The sequence below is a fragment of the Oryza sativa genome, chromosome 2 (genome assembly GCF_034140825.1).
Source record: "Oryza sativa Japonica Group chromosome 2, ASM3414082v1".
NCBI lineage: Eukaryota > Viridiplantae > Streptophyta > Magnoliopsida > Poales > Poaceae > Oryza > Oryza sativa.
Window position 1 is genome coordinate 1,005,023 of NC_089036.1, and position 18,624 is coordinate 1,023,646.

Sequence of the window (18,624 nt, forward strand, 5' to 3'; positions counted from 1 at the left end):
ACCAGCAATGGAGGGATGCATCTTTTGTAACAGGGACGATCCAATTGAACATGTGCTGCTTTTTTGCCCCTTTGCCAGTGCTGTGTGGGATGAGGTCAGGAAGTCTTTTAATCTCCAACTGGGTCGGGCAGCACTGAGTAATATGAAGCAATGGATTTTTGACTTTATAAGCCGGGGCTCTGAGCTACAGAACAAGGTAATGGTGGTCACAATCTGGCACATTTGGCAAGCCAGGAATGAAGCGAAGAACAACAACTCCCCTGTGAATCCACGTAGAGTGGCGCAATCAGTTGTGGCATATGTGAACATGCTTACTCAATTTTGTTTCAATCTCTGTCCTGCTCCCAGGTGTGAGTCCCCCTCTTCAGTTGCTAGATGGGTTCCACCGCCGGCAGGAACTTTCCTCATCAACACAGATGCTGCTATCTTCAAATCTACTTGCCCTCTCCATTGCCTGGGAAGATGGTATCCAACGGGTAATCCTGGCTTCCGACTGCTCTTCTATCATCAGAAGAATACAAGCCTGGGCAAGGGATCGTTCTTCGGTTGGTTGTGTTGTCTCTGACTTCAAGGTTTTGGCTTCCAGGTTTTTATCATGCTCGTTCAAGCATGTGAATCGTTTATGTAATGCTGCAGCTCATGTTTTAGCTCGTCGGGCCGAGCTTAATCCTTGTAATTCTCACCGTGGTGTCATCCCGGATTGCATCCAGGATGTTCTATGTAATGATGTTACTTAATCAATGAAATGCTGCATTCATGTCAAAAAAAAAAGTTTAACAAGATAAACGCCTCCTTGAGAAGGAATTCTATAGATTATAGCTGCAAAATTTGAATTGATTCTCGTCAAAAAAAATGCTAAAATTTTTGTAAAATTCCTGCCTTTCAAAGCGCCACAGTGTAAGATAGGAGTATAGTCAATGAATTAGAGACCCCGTACAGTACAGTATTCGTTGGATGATGCTGGAAAAATCTCTTACACGTAAAATAGAACGGCTCATTATATTAGTTCTAGCTAACTTTTTAAAAATAAATAGATTAATATGATTTCTTTTAAAGAAATTTCCCTATATATTTATTTTTAAAAAATGAGATAGTATGTGAGTTAGGAACGTCGGCTGCTTGTCTGTACTGCGCTGACATAAGTAAATTTCATCATGGGCTATTTTCTTTTTACCGGCGTTTCACTTTGGGCTAGAGCTAAATCAAGATTTTCACTTTACACCATGTTTCTTTGCCAAGAATTGCACTTTGGGGCAGGGTATGTTCACAATCTGGGTATGTGCGACCTCACCGTAGATATTCTGCTGTTGTGGCTCTTCGCCATGCGACAGCTATGTATTTCGTTGTAATGGTGATGTTCGACCTGACTGGCGGCGTCCGGTCCAACCGGGGAGGATGCACGTACGAGCATGGCGGCGGGGCATGGCACTCAGTTCAAACAACTTCTTGATACACGGCGTGGCACGAACGCCTTAATTTGACGAGCATCTTGAGGCGGCCCTCAGGAAGTATGAACTACTCCCCAGTGTAATTTAGCTTAGCTTGATTGCTGGTCACCGCAGCCAGCGAGAGGGACTGTCATGATCAATCGGATCATGTTGCCGCGTTGCACGGGACGATAGTGAGTTGAAGCAAAATGTCCACCGCGCTGCGCTCTCACCAGGACATGGCGGCGTATGGTCAGCTAGTTCACGCTCGATCTTTAAGGACGAGCCACGCGCGGTTGATACATACGCCATCCCGCTGATGTACAGCCACCGTCGACTGTCTATCGTCGGCCAATATTCCAGCGTGTGGTGTGGACGCTACACTACCCATCGTAGAAGAAGATGTGTGCTATCGTTTCATGTATGCAGAACTTCCTTTGCATATCTAGGTGTTGCCACATTGCAATCATCTCTATTGCAAGCTTGCCGATGCCCACAATCCAATCATCTCCATCACAAGCTTGCCGGCGTCCTCCCTGCTCTCTCTTTTATCTCCTGATCTACTGACATGTGAGAGTAGTACAAAGTGAAAGCTTTTGGTAAAAGAAACTAGCCCAAAGTGAAAACTTTGTCTTTAGAATGGTCCATGTTAAAACTTGGGTAAAAATAACTAGACCAACGTGCAATTTACTTAAAAAAAAAGGAAAGAAAATCAGTCCTTGGCGCGCGCCACTCCGTCGACCTCGTCTCCCTCAGAATCGGCGGTCGGCGGCGTCTGCTCCACTGTCAGGCAATGCAAGCATCTACCGCATCTTCCTCTCCCGGATTCGCTAATCCGGCGGGTGCCCCGCAACTTCTCTTCTACCGGCCTCTCCTCTCCCTGCAGCGAGCTATTCGTTTGCACAGTGCTCTCTCAAAGCTGCCGCTGATGGCCACGGGTGGTGGGGATTCCGCGCCGGCGAAAATCGCCGCTCCCGTCCAATCCAAAATGGAAATATTGCAGTTCCTATTGGTATGAATAAGCTTATTAATTTACGTCATCTTATTGCTCATGAGAAAGTGCACTCAGCAATTGATAGTGTTGGTAAGTTGACCTGTCTTCAGAAATTAATTTTCAAGGTTCAAGATGCTGATAGTTTTGAGATAGGACAACTTCGAGCCATGAATGATCTTGTAATACTTGGAATTTCTCAACTCGAAAATGTGAAAACTAAAAAAGAGGCCAGAAGTGCAAGGTTGATGGACAAAGAGCACCTCAAAGAGTTGTCATTGTCATGGAATGATAACATGAGCTCTGGACCTACTGAAGAGAATACAAGATATGATGTGCTTGAGGGTCTTGAACCTCATGGTAATCTCAAACATCTGCAATTAACTGGGTACAGTGGTGCTACATCCCCAACTTGGTTTGCCAGTAAAGTTACCTCGTTGCAGGTACTTCATTTAGAGAACTGCACAGAATGGAGAATTGTTCAGTATCTTGAAATGCTCCCACTGCTTAGGAAGCTGAAGTTGATCAGGATGTGGAACTTGGTGGAAGTTTCAATTCCTTCCTATTTGGAGGAGTTGGTCTTAGTTAATATGCCTAAATTGGAGAACTGTGTTGGCACGTACGGTATAGAGTTGACTTCCCGTATAAGGGTATTGATGGTGAAGGATTGCCCTCAACTAAACGAGTTTGTGCTTTTCCACAGGGATCATTTTCATGCTGAGCAAAAGTCATGGTTTCCATCTCTCAACAAACTCATGATAGGTCACTGTTACCGCATAATGTAAACTATCTATTCCCATCAATCTTGCTTTAGTACAATTGCGAATTTTGTTGTGCACTTACTTTGTTAAATGATTTTTCAGAATGTGGAAAATCCTTCCTCTAGAAGAAATGCGAGCGCTCAAGGAGTTGGAGTTAATGGATGTGCCTATTGTCGAAGAATTGCCAGTTCCTTCTCTGGAAAAGTTGGTGTTAATTCAAATGCGGAGCCTGCAAATTTGCAGTGGGATAACAGCTTCACCTGTACAAGTTTCGACTTCCCAAGTGGATCAAAATGAATGGATATCTAGTCTCCGTGAACTCACTATCTATGATTGCTCCAGTTTGGTAGTGTCCCTTCCTATTCCGCCCTCTCCTCTTATGTCTTACTCGTCCATCAAGAGACTTTCAGCATTTCCAACAATGGAGATAAACAATAGGAAGTTCACTATTGAATCTGACGAGTTGAGTGAACTGGATGGCAGGATCTTATCATTCCATAATCTGAAGGGTGTTACATCGATCTACCTTCGAAGGTGTCCAAACTTGACTCGTATTTCAACTGAAGGTTTCAACCAGCTCATCACTTTAGAGTGTCTGGTTATACAAAAGTGTCCTAATTTGTTCCAGCTACAGATCTCAGATCAGGCAAATAATACTTCATCTGCTACAAACATCCCTGCCCTCCCATCTCTCAAATCTCTCACCATTTCATCATGTGGCATAGCAGGTAGGTGGTTAACTCAAATGCTTCATCATGTTAACTCCCTTGAGAAGTTGGACTTATTTGATTGTCCACAGATAAAGTTTCTATTAACCAATCAACCTACAGAAAGGGAAGTAACCAGCAGTTTGGCTTCAGCAGAGATAACCTCAGCAGGGGATGAACAGCTTCTGCAAATTCCATGTAGTCTCCTCCATTCTCTAATGTGGCTCTCCATTTCTGAATGTCCAGACCTAGAGTTTTGTGGTGGCAGTGGTGGCTTTGCAGGATTCACCTCTCTTGTGCAGCTACAGATTAAGAATTGCCCCAAGCTGGTCTCAGCATTGGTGAGCGAAACAAATGATAATGGATTACTCCCAATGTCACTTCAAGATCTTAGCCTCAGTCCTCTCTCAGTCTCAGAAAACTTGCAGTCCTTCTCCCCTGAAGGCCTTCCCTGCCTAAGAAGGTTAAGCCTATGTAGGAGCCAGCATTTGAAGTCCATGCAGCTTCATTCCTGTACATCCTTGGAGTATCTGAAAATCTCGGGATGCCGATCCCTGGTTGTGTTGGAGGGCCTCAGCTCCCTTCGAAGATTGGACATCCAGATGAATCCTGAGCTGTCAGCTGCATGGCATCTCAAACTGCAAGAACAAGAACAAGGTGGCAATCAGGCTCAGGTGTTTCCTCCATCACTTGTTGAACTTCACATCTCAAATCTCGAAGGAAGCATCAGTTCGCAATTTCTGTGTCTTCCTTCAGTAACAAAATTAGCAGTGCGAGATAGTCCAGCCTTGAAGTCTATTCAGTTGAAACACTGCATGACACTGGAAAAGCTAGAGATTATCAACTGCAAGTTGCTTGCTTCAATCGAGGATTTCCACTCAATTAGAAACCTTAGATCCTTGAAGGTACTTGGCACCCGCAGCTTATCTCCATATCTGCAGCAAGAGGCCTCTGGGATGTGGTTCCGACTGGAAAGTCTAATGATTGATGATGCAGCTGTGCTCTCTGTGCACTTATGCATACAGCTCACATCTCTAAGAATCCTACAATTCTGGTCTATGGGCATGGCGAGCCTGACGGAGGAACAAGAGAGAGCACTCCAGCTTCTCACCTCCCTCCGACAACTTGGTTTCTCGCGGTGCCAGAAGCTTGAGTCACTTCCTGCAAATCTACGAAGCCTTGACTTCCTCGAGGTGCTACGTATCGATGAGTGCCGGAGCATCCGAAGGTTGCCGGAGATGGGCCTCCCGCCTTCTCTCAGTTACCTTGATTTGTACGGCTGCTGCGAGGAGCTCTGTATGCAAGGCAGAATGGCAGAAACGGAGAAGCTTAAAGTTGAGATTATTTACAAACAGTGAATCGATCCCTGTAAGACACTCCAGAGGTACACCTTTGTTTCCCACGAGTCACATATTTAGATCATCTTTCTTAAGATGTACTGCAGCAATGCCAGTCACCGTATGTTGTAATGCTGCCTTGACTGACATTTCAGTGTTGCTGCCAGCATCGGTGTGGTCATCTTGCCTGTGTTCAAGGCTGCCTAGTCTAGATTATTTCTACTTATAATCAATTGCAAACTTCGCTAGAGTAACAGAAAATAAGGAAATTGTTAGTGTATTCTTCTTGCTGGTGACTTGACGTTTGTCATATAAAGATCTCTAATGTGTACTTGTGCTAAAAAAATCAGGATGCAAATGGACTAGGGATGAGAGCAATTCCAGGAGAGGATTACTGTCGAATTGTAATACAGTACCCAAGCGACACAGATTCTAAGTGGGTAAGTTGCACATGTGCCGTGTAATTTCCTTCTGGATGCAGGCCTTCCCCATTTCAATTGTAGCCAGCTCCTGACATAGTTTGCAAAGGCCTCTTTTAATTATTGCTTGCATCCTAGCTTATGGTTCTGAAAATCGCCATTAGCGTGTACAATATTCCTCGCATACTCGTGCCACCTTTTGTGATGCATGTGTTTGTTTTCTTAGTTCTTAGGCACTGATATTTGCAGAAAGATCCAAAAACTGGAGAACCTGAAGGTTTATCATTTGAGTTCAATCTCTGTGAAGCTGTAGCCTCATGGGAGCAGGTTAGCATTCATTCAACTGACATATGTATGTGATTTTTACAGATGTATTGAAGTTCAACATTATATGATATAACGCAAAACATGGCGATCCTCAGTATATCACAAACTATGATGCCTTATTGTCCAGATGTTTGTAGATCACAGTATTAGTTATTGTTATGGACTTATGGATCACAGTATTCTATTTAGTTATTGTTATGGACTCATGGTCACTCAGTTGTTGTTTTCCTAGGTCTGCAATAGCACAACAATACTCACAAAGCTGTTATTACAGTGTCGACATGTATGGATTTACAGTAGACCCAGGATGCAAGGAATGGTTGGTGCTATTGATCTTACGTACTAAATATGATGTATGTTGATCTGCAGATCTTCTTACAGTTGATGTGATGATCTTTCAGGATGAGGTACTTTTCGGAGTCCAGAAAGGGACACACTTCACTACATGGGAGAGCATATTATCAAATGATGGAATGTCTTGGTGTGAGTTTCTCATTTCCCCTAATCCGAACTAATAGAACCATTCCTACATGGAGGGATTATTACTTAGCCACACTGTTATCGTGTGAAGAGATTGACTTGTTGATTTCTTAAAGAAAAGGGTAAATTGGAGCCATGCCATTATAATTTTGCAAAGTTTGAGATATGCCATTGGTATATCAATGACATGTAGAACCCACATGAGTCAATGACATGTGGGTCAGGATGGTATATCTCAAATTTTGCAAAATGTGCAGCTTGTAAAAATCCACTCACCTATGCGAGGTGATCCTGGCAGAGTAGTAAAGTGGCTTCCAACCAAGGACACCATTGAAGCTGCTAGGGCTGCTTCTGAGAAACTGTTGAAGTAAGTTTTGTGGCCTTCCTTTGTTTAGCATGATTCTTGCTCCCAGTTGTCAAGCACTCCATGTCCATGGCAACTCTACTTAGGGGCTTATTTACTGGATGTTGATTTCCATCTGTTTGGTTTTGGTGCTTGAATTAACTAAATTAATCAGATACAATATCATCACGCCACAAGTTGTATAACTTGAAACCTCCTCGTTGCAAAATGCACTATAGGAGACCTGGAGCTGGAAGCGAGGGCCCTTTGAGCTCTTGCACCATGATAAAGAAGCTCGAGAAAGTGAAGACAGCAAAAAGATCCGTTGTCCACGATGCTGCCTTGAACCACCTGGAGTACATAAGAGGTTCCACCAGGTACCCTCTGGAGCGAAATGCTGGGGGCGGTTACTTCTGCATGATCAACGACAGATAGACATATAGCCGCCCATATTCCACATGGGACATAGAGGATGAGGAAACACAAGCGGCAGCAGAATTCATGGTACCTTGAAGCAGAATGCTGTACCCGGACGAATCAATCCTACACGGACAAACTATTTTGAGGGAACTTTGGTGCTCATTTTTGTACAGAGCCGGCAGTTGAGATGATTTTAAACGCATGAGTAGTCACAATGGTTGTATCCTACGTGGAATCTATGCAAGTGTTGTGTGATGGAATGAACAAATAGCTGAGCAGTTGGCTGTGCGTTCATCGGATCGTCAAATTTGTCACCTGTAACTTGGAGAAATCTTAACTATGTACATGGAGCCTGTAATTTGGTTGGCGTAGATATGTACTATTTGATTGGCATCACATTCTGAAACTTGCTGTATGTCTGAACTTGCATAACTTTGTTGACCAACAAACTTGCTATATGTCTGAACATGTACCAAATATTAGGTTCCTATATCCATCACAAGGGAGAGAAATTTGTCAAATTTCCATTTCCATAGGCCTTTACACCGTTGTATAGTAAATGACAGAAGTGGATCAATGGACGTGCTGTTCTTTGTTGCAGCATTTTTACGGGGATATGTAAGATACGTATTTTTATATTAAGAGGAAGGGGATATGTAAGATACGTATTTTTATATTAAGAGGAATAAAAGTTAGATGCCCATTTTTGTATTAAGAGGAATAAAAAAACAAAAGGAGGAGTAAAGGGGACAAGAACTAGAATCTTGCAACACTTCACAAGCCTATTTTCACAGCATTAATTGACAACCACGATATCTATTTTCACAGCATTAATTGACAACCACGATATCACTTGGAGCTAGATGTTGATAGATGGTACTGATATCATTTGGAGCTAGATGTTGATAGCTGGTACTGACGTATTGGTCAACCGTCATAGTGTCGCAGTTTTAGAACATTAGAGATATTTAGTGGCCCTCCTGACGTTGCCGCTCCCGCAGCAGAAGCAGTTGATATTGCCGTTGCGCTAGCCACCGCAGCTGCAATAGTTGTTACTGCCACTGCTTCTCCTTCGGCTGATGCTGCGGCTGCTGGCGTTTGATGAATGGCAGAAAATATTTGTCATCATACTTAGAATTTTTTATTTTTGACTTTTTATTTTTTAAAATTTTATTAATACACCTTTTCAAAAAATATTTTCGAAAAATGAACCTTTTGCCACGCCAGACACGGTGGTGTGGCAGGACAACACTACCACGCCAGCTACATGTGGCGTGGCAAAGTTATTTGGCCACGCCAGCCGTGGCCAAAAGGATCAGATTTAGAAATACTTTTTGGAGTGATGTATTACTAAAATTAAAAAAAATTATACTTGAGGACCCAAAGAAAAAAAAATTATGGAAAGTTCCCTAAAGTTCATAAAGCACTCAACTATCGACGTGTAGTCTCGATGGGTTACTAGCAAACTATCTACAGTCATATAGCATACATCAAGCAAGTAAAGTAAAATTTGAGATTAATCGAAATTAATTGGTTTAAATATATTCTCTTATGGATTTGAATACTTGAAAGATCAATCATATAGTGCATTTAGAGTTTTTTTTGCAACATATCCCGTGTAATATAAAAACACAATCATTTCTTTGCCTGGGAAGATATTAATGATCCTATTGTGTGATATAAGAAAGCGAGGTTGCCTTTTTTTCTTTGTTTTGGATTTTTTTTTTCATTGCTTAATAATTTTGGATACACTATACATTCTGGAATTATAGGAGTGGTATCAAGTAGGCGTATTATATTTAAATAAGGTAAGGGAATGGAAGTTCGTGTGATTGGGAAGGGAAAGATATTTTTGGAAACCTCTAGAATCCATATGTGATATTTTTCTCTAGATTTTTTTCTCACATATGATTGTTAGGTTTTTTTCTTCTCTAGTATAAATTCATGATTTTTCTTCAATGTAAGGGGTGCCACATGGACCAATCAAAAAGCTAACAAAAGAGCCAGCTTTAGATTATTAGATAACTCTCTTGCCCTTATCTTCTTTCTCTAACTTATCCATATCCAGTAAAGTCTAGAAAGTCACGCTGGCAATAGTGGCCCATGCAAGCAAAGTTTTTCAACGAACTCTCTTCCTCCCTGCCTCCTGCAACGGCAACGACAGGATCCAAGGAGGCGGCGGAAAGAACTACATCAGCGCAAGTGGTGGGGAGACTCTCTAGATCTACAATGTGCCGCTTTGATCTCTCTACCTCTACCGCTCTACAAGTGACAACAAGCGTCAGGCAACATGTCCATGGTGGTGACCTACTAGGGTCGGTGAAGAGTAGTAAGAGCATTCACAGTGCGTCCCACACATTTAAGGAGCTTTAGGGTGCCACATAGAAAAAGGTAAACCGGAGAGGAGAGACAAGGGATAGCAAGGTCGTTTCTCACTTGTCGCCACGTCAGTTTCCTGAGATGACAGCTAAGAATGACAAAATTTCTAGAAAGGGGCAATTAGAAACACTTGAGTGAGTCTAGATAGCACATAACTTGATAAATACTTAGGTAAATTAACAATCCCATATATTATCTTTCTGAAAAGAATGTATCACATATAAGAAAAGAAATGATTTATCTAAGCCCGTTGTGAAATAAGGAAATATGCAGATCACTTATGCTCTTCTCTTATAAGCATCTCCTGCTTACTACCGAAAGAAAGTTCCATCCCTTATTTCCTTTCTTAACGGATTGTACTACCGAAAGAAAGTTTCATCCCTTATTTCCTTTCTTGAACCGGATTTTCTTACGTTCATCTAGTCTTAAGTTATTAACCGGATGACTAACGTGTTTGGTTTAATTGAGTTTTAATTATTATAAACTTAAAAAATGGATTTATTTGATGTTTTAAAACAACTTCCATATAAAAGTTTTCACACGAAAAGCACCATTTAGCACTTTAAAAAGCATGCTAATGAAAACCATGAAAAAAATATGCATCTTAATAGAAAAAGAATGGCCCCGCTATTTTTCGACCTGTTTTCAATAAACGTTGTATATGTGCTCGGTTAATCCTGCTTTTTCCCCCTTATGGTAGTTAAGAACACAATACATATCATGGACGAAAATTTTACACAATACAAACACACATCTCCATATATATTGCATGCTTGAGGTTAAACTTTACATAATGCAGAAGCTATCCAGCTTACTCGGCAATCAGCTGGGAGCAATAAACAACAAGCCTGTAAAGTGGAACAAGGGCATGGCAACATCCACAGGCTATCACATTCTGGAAACAAACATGAAAGATGCCTGCACTCCTGGAGAGATGGAGCCTAGACATCTGCATGGTCATGGTGAGGCTTCAGATCCATTTCGACCTGATGAATCGTCCATTGCATGCCCTCCAGTTTCTGCAGTTTAAATTGGTTGTCAATGATGCATCAAACATGGTACTCATTGATAATGATGAAGATGAGTCAAATTACCTTTACAATCTCATGGTATTGCCTTGCAATTACATCAAAGTGTGGATCTACACCTTGGTACTCGCGCAACCGTGAAACCTGGTGCAAGATAAAACGACACTCTAGAATGTAAAAACAAATTATGGGAAAGTCGACTCCTTTTCAGGTAAAAGAGGATACTGAAAGATGGCATACATTGTTTATAGAAATTCAGTTGAAATAGATAACTACAGAGCTCTAGTTACTAGATTTCCATTACAGAGTTAAGGACTAGATATTCAGTAAATGAGTAATAACCATTGCTATTAAGGATTTAATGACCAAATATTTTGAAGATTACAAGGGGAAAGTAAGATGGGTGTATCATACCGCTTCAGTATAAGAATTGGATGCTTCTTTCGTGGCCTCTACTAGATATTTCCTGCAAGAAACGGTAAATAAGTAAAAAATGCATTTTCCTGAAAAGAAAAGCACTCAACATATTGGATCTGTTTTGAGAAGATGTACCACTTAACTCAAGATATCATGTCAGTTTTTTTTAAATCAATTAAACTGGCTTTACCTGATCCTATGTAGTGCCGGTACTGTTTCCTTGGTATAGGTGTCACGCAAGAGATGATGCTCAAGATAGCTAGAACCATGTTAAGAAAGAAATAGTTAATTAACTCTGTTTTGTCCCATCGCTGACTAGCAAATAACTCAATTAGAAGACTAACTATGTTTAACAAAGTACAAATTAAGATCCGTTATTAGGTGATGTATGATGGACGTAGATGCAGGTACCAACCTTAATTTAGCATTCATTGTCCGGCACCTTTTAATAAGCCAAGTCTTCTTCAGATCATCCTATTAGCCCACAAAGACAAAGTAGGAGGATTAACTATATGAAACTGAAAACACTCCATGTTTTCAAAGAAGCAGCATCATAATAGGAATATGAGAAAGCTTACATATTGATGCTGATGTTCCAATTTCTTGTCTTTAACGAACTGTATAAGTACAGCAAGAATTTGCTCCAGGACCTTTTGAAATTTCAGGAGCCATCAGTAAGTGGATATAATCCAGAATTTCTACTAGAATAAAGTGAGCTAACTGGCTATGTGGAGTTTGAGCAATCACTTAATATCTACACACGTACATTATAGTGTTCGGCAAATTTTCTATCCATCGAAGCAAGATCGTCTAGTAGAAGGGCCTCTTCCTTTTCAATCTCTTCAATAATTAACTTCACCCTGCCAAAAGGGAAAATCATATTGTGAGTAATGCGTCTCATGAATTCCCTGTTATTAATATTTTAAGTCCAAACAAGTAAAGGTTGACAATTGGACATTGCCATCAAGAACTGAGAATGCACTGTGAGTGATCAGAGTAAATTATTACAGAAGCAAACAAGGAGATTTTTTTTCACTCAAAATGTTATGCTTGACCTAAGAGAGTTTTGGCATATCAAGCATTTCCGTATAAGTAAAACCATTGCAAGACAGGCAAAGATATGAAATTTCACCTTTCTGGAAGTCTGGCACTTGAAATCTGACTAATGGATGATGAATCTGCAGCACATTTGAAATGTTAAGCTAAAACAATAATATTGAATACAAGATGTGTACTGTTGTCTAAAACTAAGTTGCCCAAGTTGCATTGCATAAAATGGACAGGAACGCAGGGAGTGAAATTGGTAGTCATAGCAAGATTCAAAAACTGACCCCTTTCATCCATTGCAAACAGATCAGCTAAAGCATCACACTTGGCTTCTAAGCGGGCCTCAATCTCTCTTGCCAGAGTTCGTTGATAGTCAACCATGTCCTGCAACGGGAAATCAGAGGTACATGCTGTAAACGTTTAAACAGCCCGGTTTTGAAAAGAAACAATGTATGTCCTGATTGCTCTTCAGTAAATGGTAAACAAAGATAGGAAGCAGTGAAGCAGTAATTGTCTGATTCCCCAAGAAACATACGATAATATATCCAAAACTAAAATGAAACTTGAACCCACCAACAACTGGTTCACACGATAAATTTGGTTGCAAAAGATTATACATACCACGGTCATGGCTGGCTGCTCTTGCTGCACCTGGTAGAGATAATCCGATGTGATTCCAAGAAAACGATCAGGAACACCGCCAACACCAGGCTCAACTGGCTCCGAACCACCAGTACCAGGGGCCGCAGCAACAGTGGCTGCACTTGCGGTGCTGCTGTAGTTATTGTAACTAGTCGAGATTGAACTCGAGCTAGGTGCGGCACTTGTCATGGTGCTATCGAATGAGCTCCTAGACAAGGTGCTCAGCTTCTCTATCTCCTCCTCATGTACATCTCCATCCTGCGAGAGCAGTGGAAGCCTTAACCTCTGCGCAGCCTCTGCAACCGCCAAATGGTGCTCCAATGACTCGTACACCTACATCAGTCCATACAATGCTCCATTTTCAGTCAGATAATTTCTCAATTTAGCAGCAAAAGTTTCATCTGCAATCAACCAGTTGAATTCACATTTGCAGCTTTATGTCCACCATTCACTGAAAGACGCAAAAATTTAAAAATGCGGGAGAGAAGTGGAACCTGCGGGGAGCAGTTGAGCTTCTTCCCAGCGTTGGCGACGCCAGTGGAGATGGCGTGCTGATACTCCTCCACCATAGCAATGGCCTCCGCGTACACAGCCTAACCACATTACCCCCAGATCTGATCAGAACCCCAACGGGAAACCCTAAAATCCCAGATCCCACGAGAAGGGACGGGCGCACTCACCAGTGCCTCCAGGTATCGCGCGCGCTCCGACGCGACCTCCTCCCGCGCCTGCGGCGAAGGAAAGCACAGAGACAGCAGCGGGTGAGATCGCGGAGGTAGGACATCGAGTTCGCGGAGGTGAGATAGCGTACCTGGAGGAGGTCGGAGTGGGCGCAGCTGGAGAGGAGGGAGGCGTCGGGGGCGAGGTGGTGGCGCTGGAGCTGATCCACCAGGTGCGCCACCTCCGGCGGCGGCGGAGGGAGCGACGCGGCGGCGGCGGCCTTGGACATCGTCGTCGCCGGCGAATAAGAGGTTCGTTGGTGGTGGTTTGAATCGTGTCGGGGAATGTGGGGTTTCGTTTGTGTAGCCGGATTTGGGGGGGCTACCAGCCGTTGGATCGTGGGATGACGGATGAGATTACGGCTGATTCATTCGGCTATCAGAGACACGGAAACAAAAATGCCTCTATAATCTTCTGAAATTATGGATGTCCACTATAATCTCCTTCATCAAATTCGTCATCTCTCCGGTCTTTCATTTCATACGCTGTTTGTTATTTTTATTTGCCGAGGCCAAATTTTAAAATTTTTAAGAAAATTAGAATTGAGAGTTGATTTTTAGGGGTTTTTCATCGTGGTTCATTTTAAGTTGACTTAAAAAAAACCTGTGAACATTATTATTTTTATGCTTAGTTCTTTTTTCCATGGCTTATGAGCCGTAAATCAAACAATGTGTACTTCGATTTTAAAATGAGATGGTAAATCCTAGTACTATATTTTAGAAACAGATTTAATGGCTAGGTTTCGTTATGCTCGAGCATACCCTCAAATGTTTGCATAAAAATTTAAAATAGATGATATCTCTTTGTGATTGGTGTTGGAGAAGGATTATAGAAAAGAAGAACGGGTGTTTGCTCGTCCTGGAAGAAGAACATAAGCAACACAATGATATGATTAGAACTGAAACGGTATAAATTAAACAACTTACTCCCTCCGTCACAAATTACTTGTCTCTTTAAGATTTAAACTTTGTCTCAAAATGGTTATCATAATAAAATACTATTTGTTCCATCAATCGTTTCTAATTCAAATTTATCTTTTTTCTTGCCCCTAACCAACCTCCTACATCCAACCATACAATATTTAGTTAAGGGTATTATAGTTTTTTTTCTTAAATCTTAATCTATGCTTTAAAAAAAAGGTAAAATTGTGGCACATCAACGTGCATGAGCTTAATAATTTGATTAGATCAAAATACCAGCCCATATCCCCATACACATGTGGTCAGGTAGATGGACGACCTTCAAGTTTGTTGTTTTCATGTTCAGGCTTGCATGATACGATTACGATCTGCCATGATGTCTTTTTCTCGAGATTATGGTGTCGTAGTCGTCTTCAACTACAGTAACCAGACTTTTATGACAGAAAATGGTGCGCCAAAGCAGCCATACCATATGAGGAAAGGAAAAAAAAGATAGAAAATAAAACACAATATTGAATAACTTGCAAATATTGTATTGTATAACAAGATTTGTCCTTGGGGACCTTTTATTATGCGTATAATTAGCGTGTTTTTTTTCGAAAGTATTTTTATCCCGAAAAGAGAAGCACTAGAAACCAAATTTCAAAGGAATGCGACAAGATTTATGATGATAGCCTTACTGGAGAGGAGCATCATGAAATCATCGTGAATGCGACTTGAATTGAATTATTATGCTCATCGCTTTCGCATAACCTCTGTAGGAGTACAATTCTTTACTGTACTAACCACTTTTGATTAGGAGTAGGAGTACTGATTTTATTTCAGGATAAATCAAAGCAAAAGGAAATATATGCACCTTGTCGGGTCATCGTGGCTGCTTTGATGATGCACTCATCACCTTCACACGTCGGATCTAAGAGAAAAACGGCCACTAAAATGCATTATACAATTCTAATAGGAATTCTCCCAGTCGAATTTAAGAGAGAATTTGGTCTCGAACTCTCAACGAATGAAAAAAAAACTCTGTTTGAAACGACTTCAGTTTTATCTTTGAACCAAGTAGTTGTCTAAAATAGCGACGGATAAAATGTTTGTGCAACAAATGTATTATTACTATCTCTTTTCTACACGATAAAGATTTCGCATGAAAATTGAATGTTTTTCTAGTATTCTCCCGTTTCATATTATAAGACCTTTGCTTTTTTTTTCTAATCTGGCTTTGTTAAGTTTGACTAAATTTATAAAAGAATTAATAATATCTAAAATAAAAAATTAGTTTTATTGAATCCAACATTGAAATATTTTAATAATGTGTCTGTTTTATTGAAAATATTACTATATCTTTTACAAATTTAACTTATAATATTTTTAACTAAAATGAAATAATATGAAACATAGTGAGAGAGGTGAGAGAGGGAGTAGTAGGTTTGGAGTGGATAGGTGAGCCTGAACATGAATGAGTCAGCGACGAGTGGAACAAACATGTGGTGTGCTGCTGCCTTGTCGTCATAGAACAACCTTCTCTTCCCTTCCCTCACCTTTCGCGTTCACCTCAGCTCAGCTCGTCTCTCTGACTCTGATCTCGCCGTCCCGAGTTCGCCGGACACGCACGCACGCGGCCACGACGGCGGCGATGGAGGGCGCCCTGCTCTGCGCCGCCAACCACGCGCCGCTCACGCCCATCACCTTCCTCGACCGCGCCGCCCTCGTCTACCCCGACCGCCCCGCCATCGTCGCCTCCTCCTCCGGGCTCACCCGCACCTGGCGGGAGACGCGTGACCGCTGCCTCCGCCTCACCGCCGCCCTCGCCGCCCTCGGCGTCCACCGCCACCACGTGGTAAGATTCACCTCCGCTCGCCACCGCAATTTCTACAGTAACTTGATTCTCACCATTGATTGATTGGGTTTTCTCCCCAATCTCCCCCTCTTTTTCAACTGTTTGTTCATGCTAAAACCCCCAAATCGCTTCGAATTTACTTGTAATTTGATTCGGAATTAGCGGTCGAGTGATTCGCATTTTTCTGTGTAGGTTGCGGTATTCGCGCAGAATATTCCGGCGATGTGCGAGCTCCACTTCGGCATCCCGATGGCCGGCGCCGTCATCTGCACGCTCAACTCCCGCCTCGACGCCGCCATGGCCTCCGTCCTGCTCCGCCACTCGGAGGCCAAGCTCATCTTCGTCGACTGCGCGCTGCTCGACGTCGCCCACGACGCCATCCGCCGCATCTCCCAATCGGGCGCCACGCCTCCCGTCCTCGTCCTCATCAGCGAGCTCCTCGACGACCCATCCGATGCCAAGCTCCCGTCCGGTCGTGTCGACTACGAGTACGAGCACCTCGTCGGCAATGCCGGGTCGTCGCCGGAGTTCGCGGTGCGGTGGCCCGCCGACGAGAACGAGCCGATCGCGCTCAACTACACGTCGGGCACGACGTCGAGGCCCAAGGGCGTGATCTACAGCCACCGCGGCGCGTACCTGAACAGCCTCGCCGCCGTGCTCCTCAACGACATGGCGTCCACGCCGGTGTACCTGTGGACGGTGCCCATGTTCCACTGCAACGGGTGGTGCATGGCGTGGGGCGTCGCGGCGCAGGGCGGCACCAACGTGTGCGTCCGCAGGGTCACCGCGGCCACCATCTTCGACGCCGTGGCGCGCCACGGCGTCACCCACATGGGCGGCGCGCCCACGGTGCTGAGCATGATCGTGAACGCCACGGCGGAGGAGCAGCGGCCGGTGGCGAGGAGGGTGACGGTGATGACCGGCGGCGCGCCGCCGCCGCCGAAGGTGCTGCACCGGATGGAGGAGCAGGGGTTCCTGGTGATCCACTCGTACGGGCTGACGGAGACGTACGGCCCGGCGACGGTGTGCACGTGGAGGCCGGAGTGGGACGCGCTGCCGGCGGAGGAGCGGGCGCGGATCAAGTCGCGGCAGGGGGTGCACCACCACGGCCTGGAGGTGGACGTCAAGGACCCCGCCACGATGCGGAGCGTGCCGCGCGACGGGAAGACGATGGGGGAGGTGATGCTGCGGGGGAACACGGTGATGAGCGGCTACTACAAGGACGGCGCGGCGACGGCGGAGGCGCTCGCCGGTGGGTGGTTCCGGTCCGGCGACCTGGCGGTGCGGCACGAGGACGGGTACGTGAAGGTGCTCGACCGGTCCAAGGACATCATAATCTCGGGCGGGGAGAACATCAGCACAATCGAGGTGGAGGCGGCGCTGTTCAGCCACCCGGCGGTGGAGGAGGCGGCGGTGGTGGGGCGGCCGGACGACTACTGGGGCGAGACGCCGTGCGCGTTCGTGAAGCTGAGGCCCGGCGCGGCGGCGGCGGCGAAGGCGGGGGTGGTGGAGGAGGAGCTGATGGCGTACTGCAGGGCGAGGCTGCCGAGGTACATGGCGCCGCGGACGGTGGTGGTGGTGGAGGAGGGGCTGCCGAAGACGGCGACGGGGAAGGTGCAGAAGTTCGAGCTGCGGGCGCGCGCCAAGGCCATGGGCACCGTCCCGGCGGCGGCGGCGGCGAAGTCGAAGAGGAGCAAGCTCTGAATGAATTTGTTTGCGTCAGCTGCTGACGACTGCAATGCAACTTCGATGCAGCATGCGTGTGTGTGCCTGTGGAATCTCGAGACAACAACCAAAGAAAAAAAATAAAAAAATCATGATTTGTTGTGATGATTCGTGCGAGAACAGGTTGGTGTCCTTTGGCTGTCAGTGTGCCGTGCGGTTTTGACAGTATACTGTCATCGTGTGGGCTTGCCATATGATGTGGTAACCTCACACGGTGATACATTTTCGGTTTTTGTCGGTAACTATACAATTAGGGCCTTCACTGTGCGAATACGTGGCGAGTTACTTCGATACGCCAGCTCGGAGATTCGTAGCCACGTCTATATCAGTCGGCCCCCTTGTGAAGAGCGGCGGATCTCAATGAAGTTCTGTGTTCCTGGTGCTGTCAAGATTATAATCGTGGGCCCTGTGCTGCCAAAGTCTAATTCAAGGTCATACTACCTCCGTCCAAAAAAACAAAAAACGAATATGGCATAGTATTTTAGCACAGTGAATCTGGACAGATGTATGTCTAGATTTATATTACTAGTTTTAGGATATGTCACCCAGTACTAGTTGGTTTTTTATGGGACGGAGGGAGTACTGCACTATGACTAATATGTTGATCGGTTCTTAGATTGAAAAGGTGGTTCGACGCACGATGCTTTGACTATGGATGGCCTTATCATGTATTCGTATTGACCGTGATAGTGTTTGG

At 44.1% G+C, this 18,624-nt stretch overlaps 4 protein-coding genes across 4 annotated transcripts; 3 read left to right on the forward strand and 1 right to left on the reverse strand.

Moving 5' to 3' along the window:
- Positions 1-2,588: 2,588 nt before the first annotated feature.
- LOC4328099 (uncharacterized) lies at positions 2,589-5,244 on the forward strand. The gene is made up of 4 exons (XM_066307177.1): positions 2,589-3,199; positions 3,282-3,383; positions 3,522-3,907; positions 4,010-5,244. The coding sequence occupies exons 1-4, from the start codon at positions 2,589-2,591 to the stop codon at positions 5,242-5,244; spliced, it is 2,334 nt and encodes a 777-aa protein (XP_066163274.1).
- LOC107276030 (sialyltransferase-like protein 4) lies at positions 3,979-7,618 on the forward strand. The gene is made up of 7 exons (XM_026023140.2): positions 3,979-5,270; positions 5,574-5,663; positions 5,892-5,969; positions 6,202-6,288; positions 6,371-6,452; positions 6,707-6,816; positions 7,032-7,618. The coding sequence occupies exons 4-7, from the start codon at positions 6,251-6,253 to the stop codon at positions 7,225-7,227; spliced, it is 426 nt and encodes a 141-aa protein (XP_025878925.1). The 5' UTR covers positions 3,979-5,270; positions 5,574-5,663; positions 5,892-5,969; positions 6,202-6,250; the 3' UTR covers positions 7,228-7,618.
- A 2,704-nt stretch (positions 7,619-10,322) lies between these two features.
- Positions 10,323-13,719, reverse strand: LOC4328100 (AUGMIN subunit 4). The gene is made up of 13 exons (XM_015771388.3): positions 13,537-13,719; positions 13,406-13,453; positions 13,220-13,318; positions 12,705-13,058; positions 12,368-12,467; positions 12,169-12,214; positions 11,803-11,896; positions 11,615-11,686; positions 11,452-11,510; positions 11,227-11,295; positions 11,034-11,085; positions 10,686-10,763; positions 10,323-10,610 (listed from the first exon to the last, which is right to left on the reverse strand). Exons 1-13 carry the CDS (start codon positions 13,672-13,674, stop codon positions 10,533-10,535), a joined length of 1,287 nt encoding a protein of 428 aa, XP_015626874.1. The 5' UTR covers positions 13,675-13,719; the 3' UTR covers positions 10,323-10,532.
- A 2,154-nt stretch (positions 13,720-15,873) lies between these two features.
- On the forward strand, positions 15,874-18,035 carry LOC4328101 (butanoate--CoA ligase AAE1). Its single transcript, XM_015771387.3, has 2 exons — positions 15,874-16,202; positions 16,395-18,035. The coding sequence occupies exons 1-2, from the start codon at positions 15,999-16,001 to the stop codon at positions 17,904-17,906; spliced, it is 1,716 nt and encodes a 571-aa protein (XP_015626873.2). The 5' UTR covers positions 15,874-15,998; the 3' UTR covers positions 17,907-18,035.
- Positions 18,036-18,624: the final 589 nt, after the last annotated feature.

Coding starts and splice junctions, on each gene's coding strand:
- LOC4328101 (XM_015771387.3), top strand. CDS start 15,999: ATGGAGGGCGCCCTGCTCTGCGCCGCCAACCACGCGCCGCTCACGCCC. Junction 16,203..16,394: donor GCGTCCACCGCCACCACGTG/GTAAGATTCACC, acceptor TTTTCTGTGTAG/GTTGCGGTATTCGCGCAGAA.
- LOC4328100 (XM_015771388.3), bottom strand. CDS start 13,674: ATGTCCAAGGCCGCCGCCGCCGCGTCGCTCCCTCCGCCGCCGCCGGAG. Junction 11,511..11,614: donor TGGAACATCAGCATCAATAT/GTAAGCTTTCTC, acceptor GTGGGCTAATAG/GATGATCTGAAGAAGACTTG. Junction 11,296..11,451: donor ACAATGAATGCTAAATTAAG/GTTGGTACCTGC, acceptor ACATGGTTCTAG/CTATCTTGAGCATCATCTCT.
- LOC107276030 (XM_026023140.2), top strand. CDS start 6,251: ATGTATGGATTTACAGTAGACCCAGGATGCAAGGAATG. Junction 6,289..6,370: donor GACCCAGGATGCAAGGAATG/GTTGGTGCTATT, acceptor ATGATCTTTCAG/GATGAGGTACTTTTCGGAGT. Junction 6,817..7,031: donor GCTTCTGAGAAACTGTTGAA/GTAAGTTTTGTG, acceptor AATGCACTATAG/GAGACCTGGAGCTGGAAGCG.
- LOC4328099 (XM_066307177.1), top strand. CDS start 2,589: ATGAATGATCTTGTAATACTTGGAATTTCTCAACTCGAAAATGTGAAA. Junction 3,384..3,521: donor CCAGTTCCTTCTCTGGAAAA/GTTGGTGTTAAT, acceptor TGATTGCTCCAG/TTTGGTAGTGTCCCTTCCTA. Junction 3,908..4,009: donor TTCATCATGTGGCATAGCAG/GTAGGTGGTTAA, acceptor ATCAACCTACAG/AAAGGGAAGTAACCAGCAGT.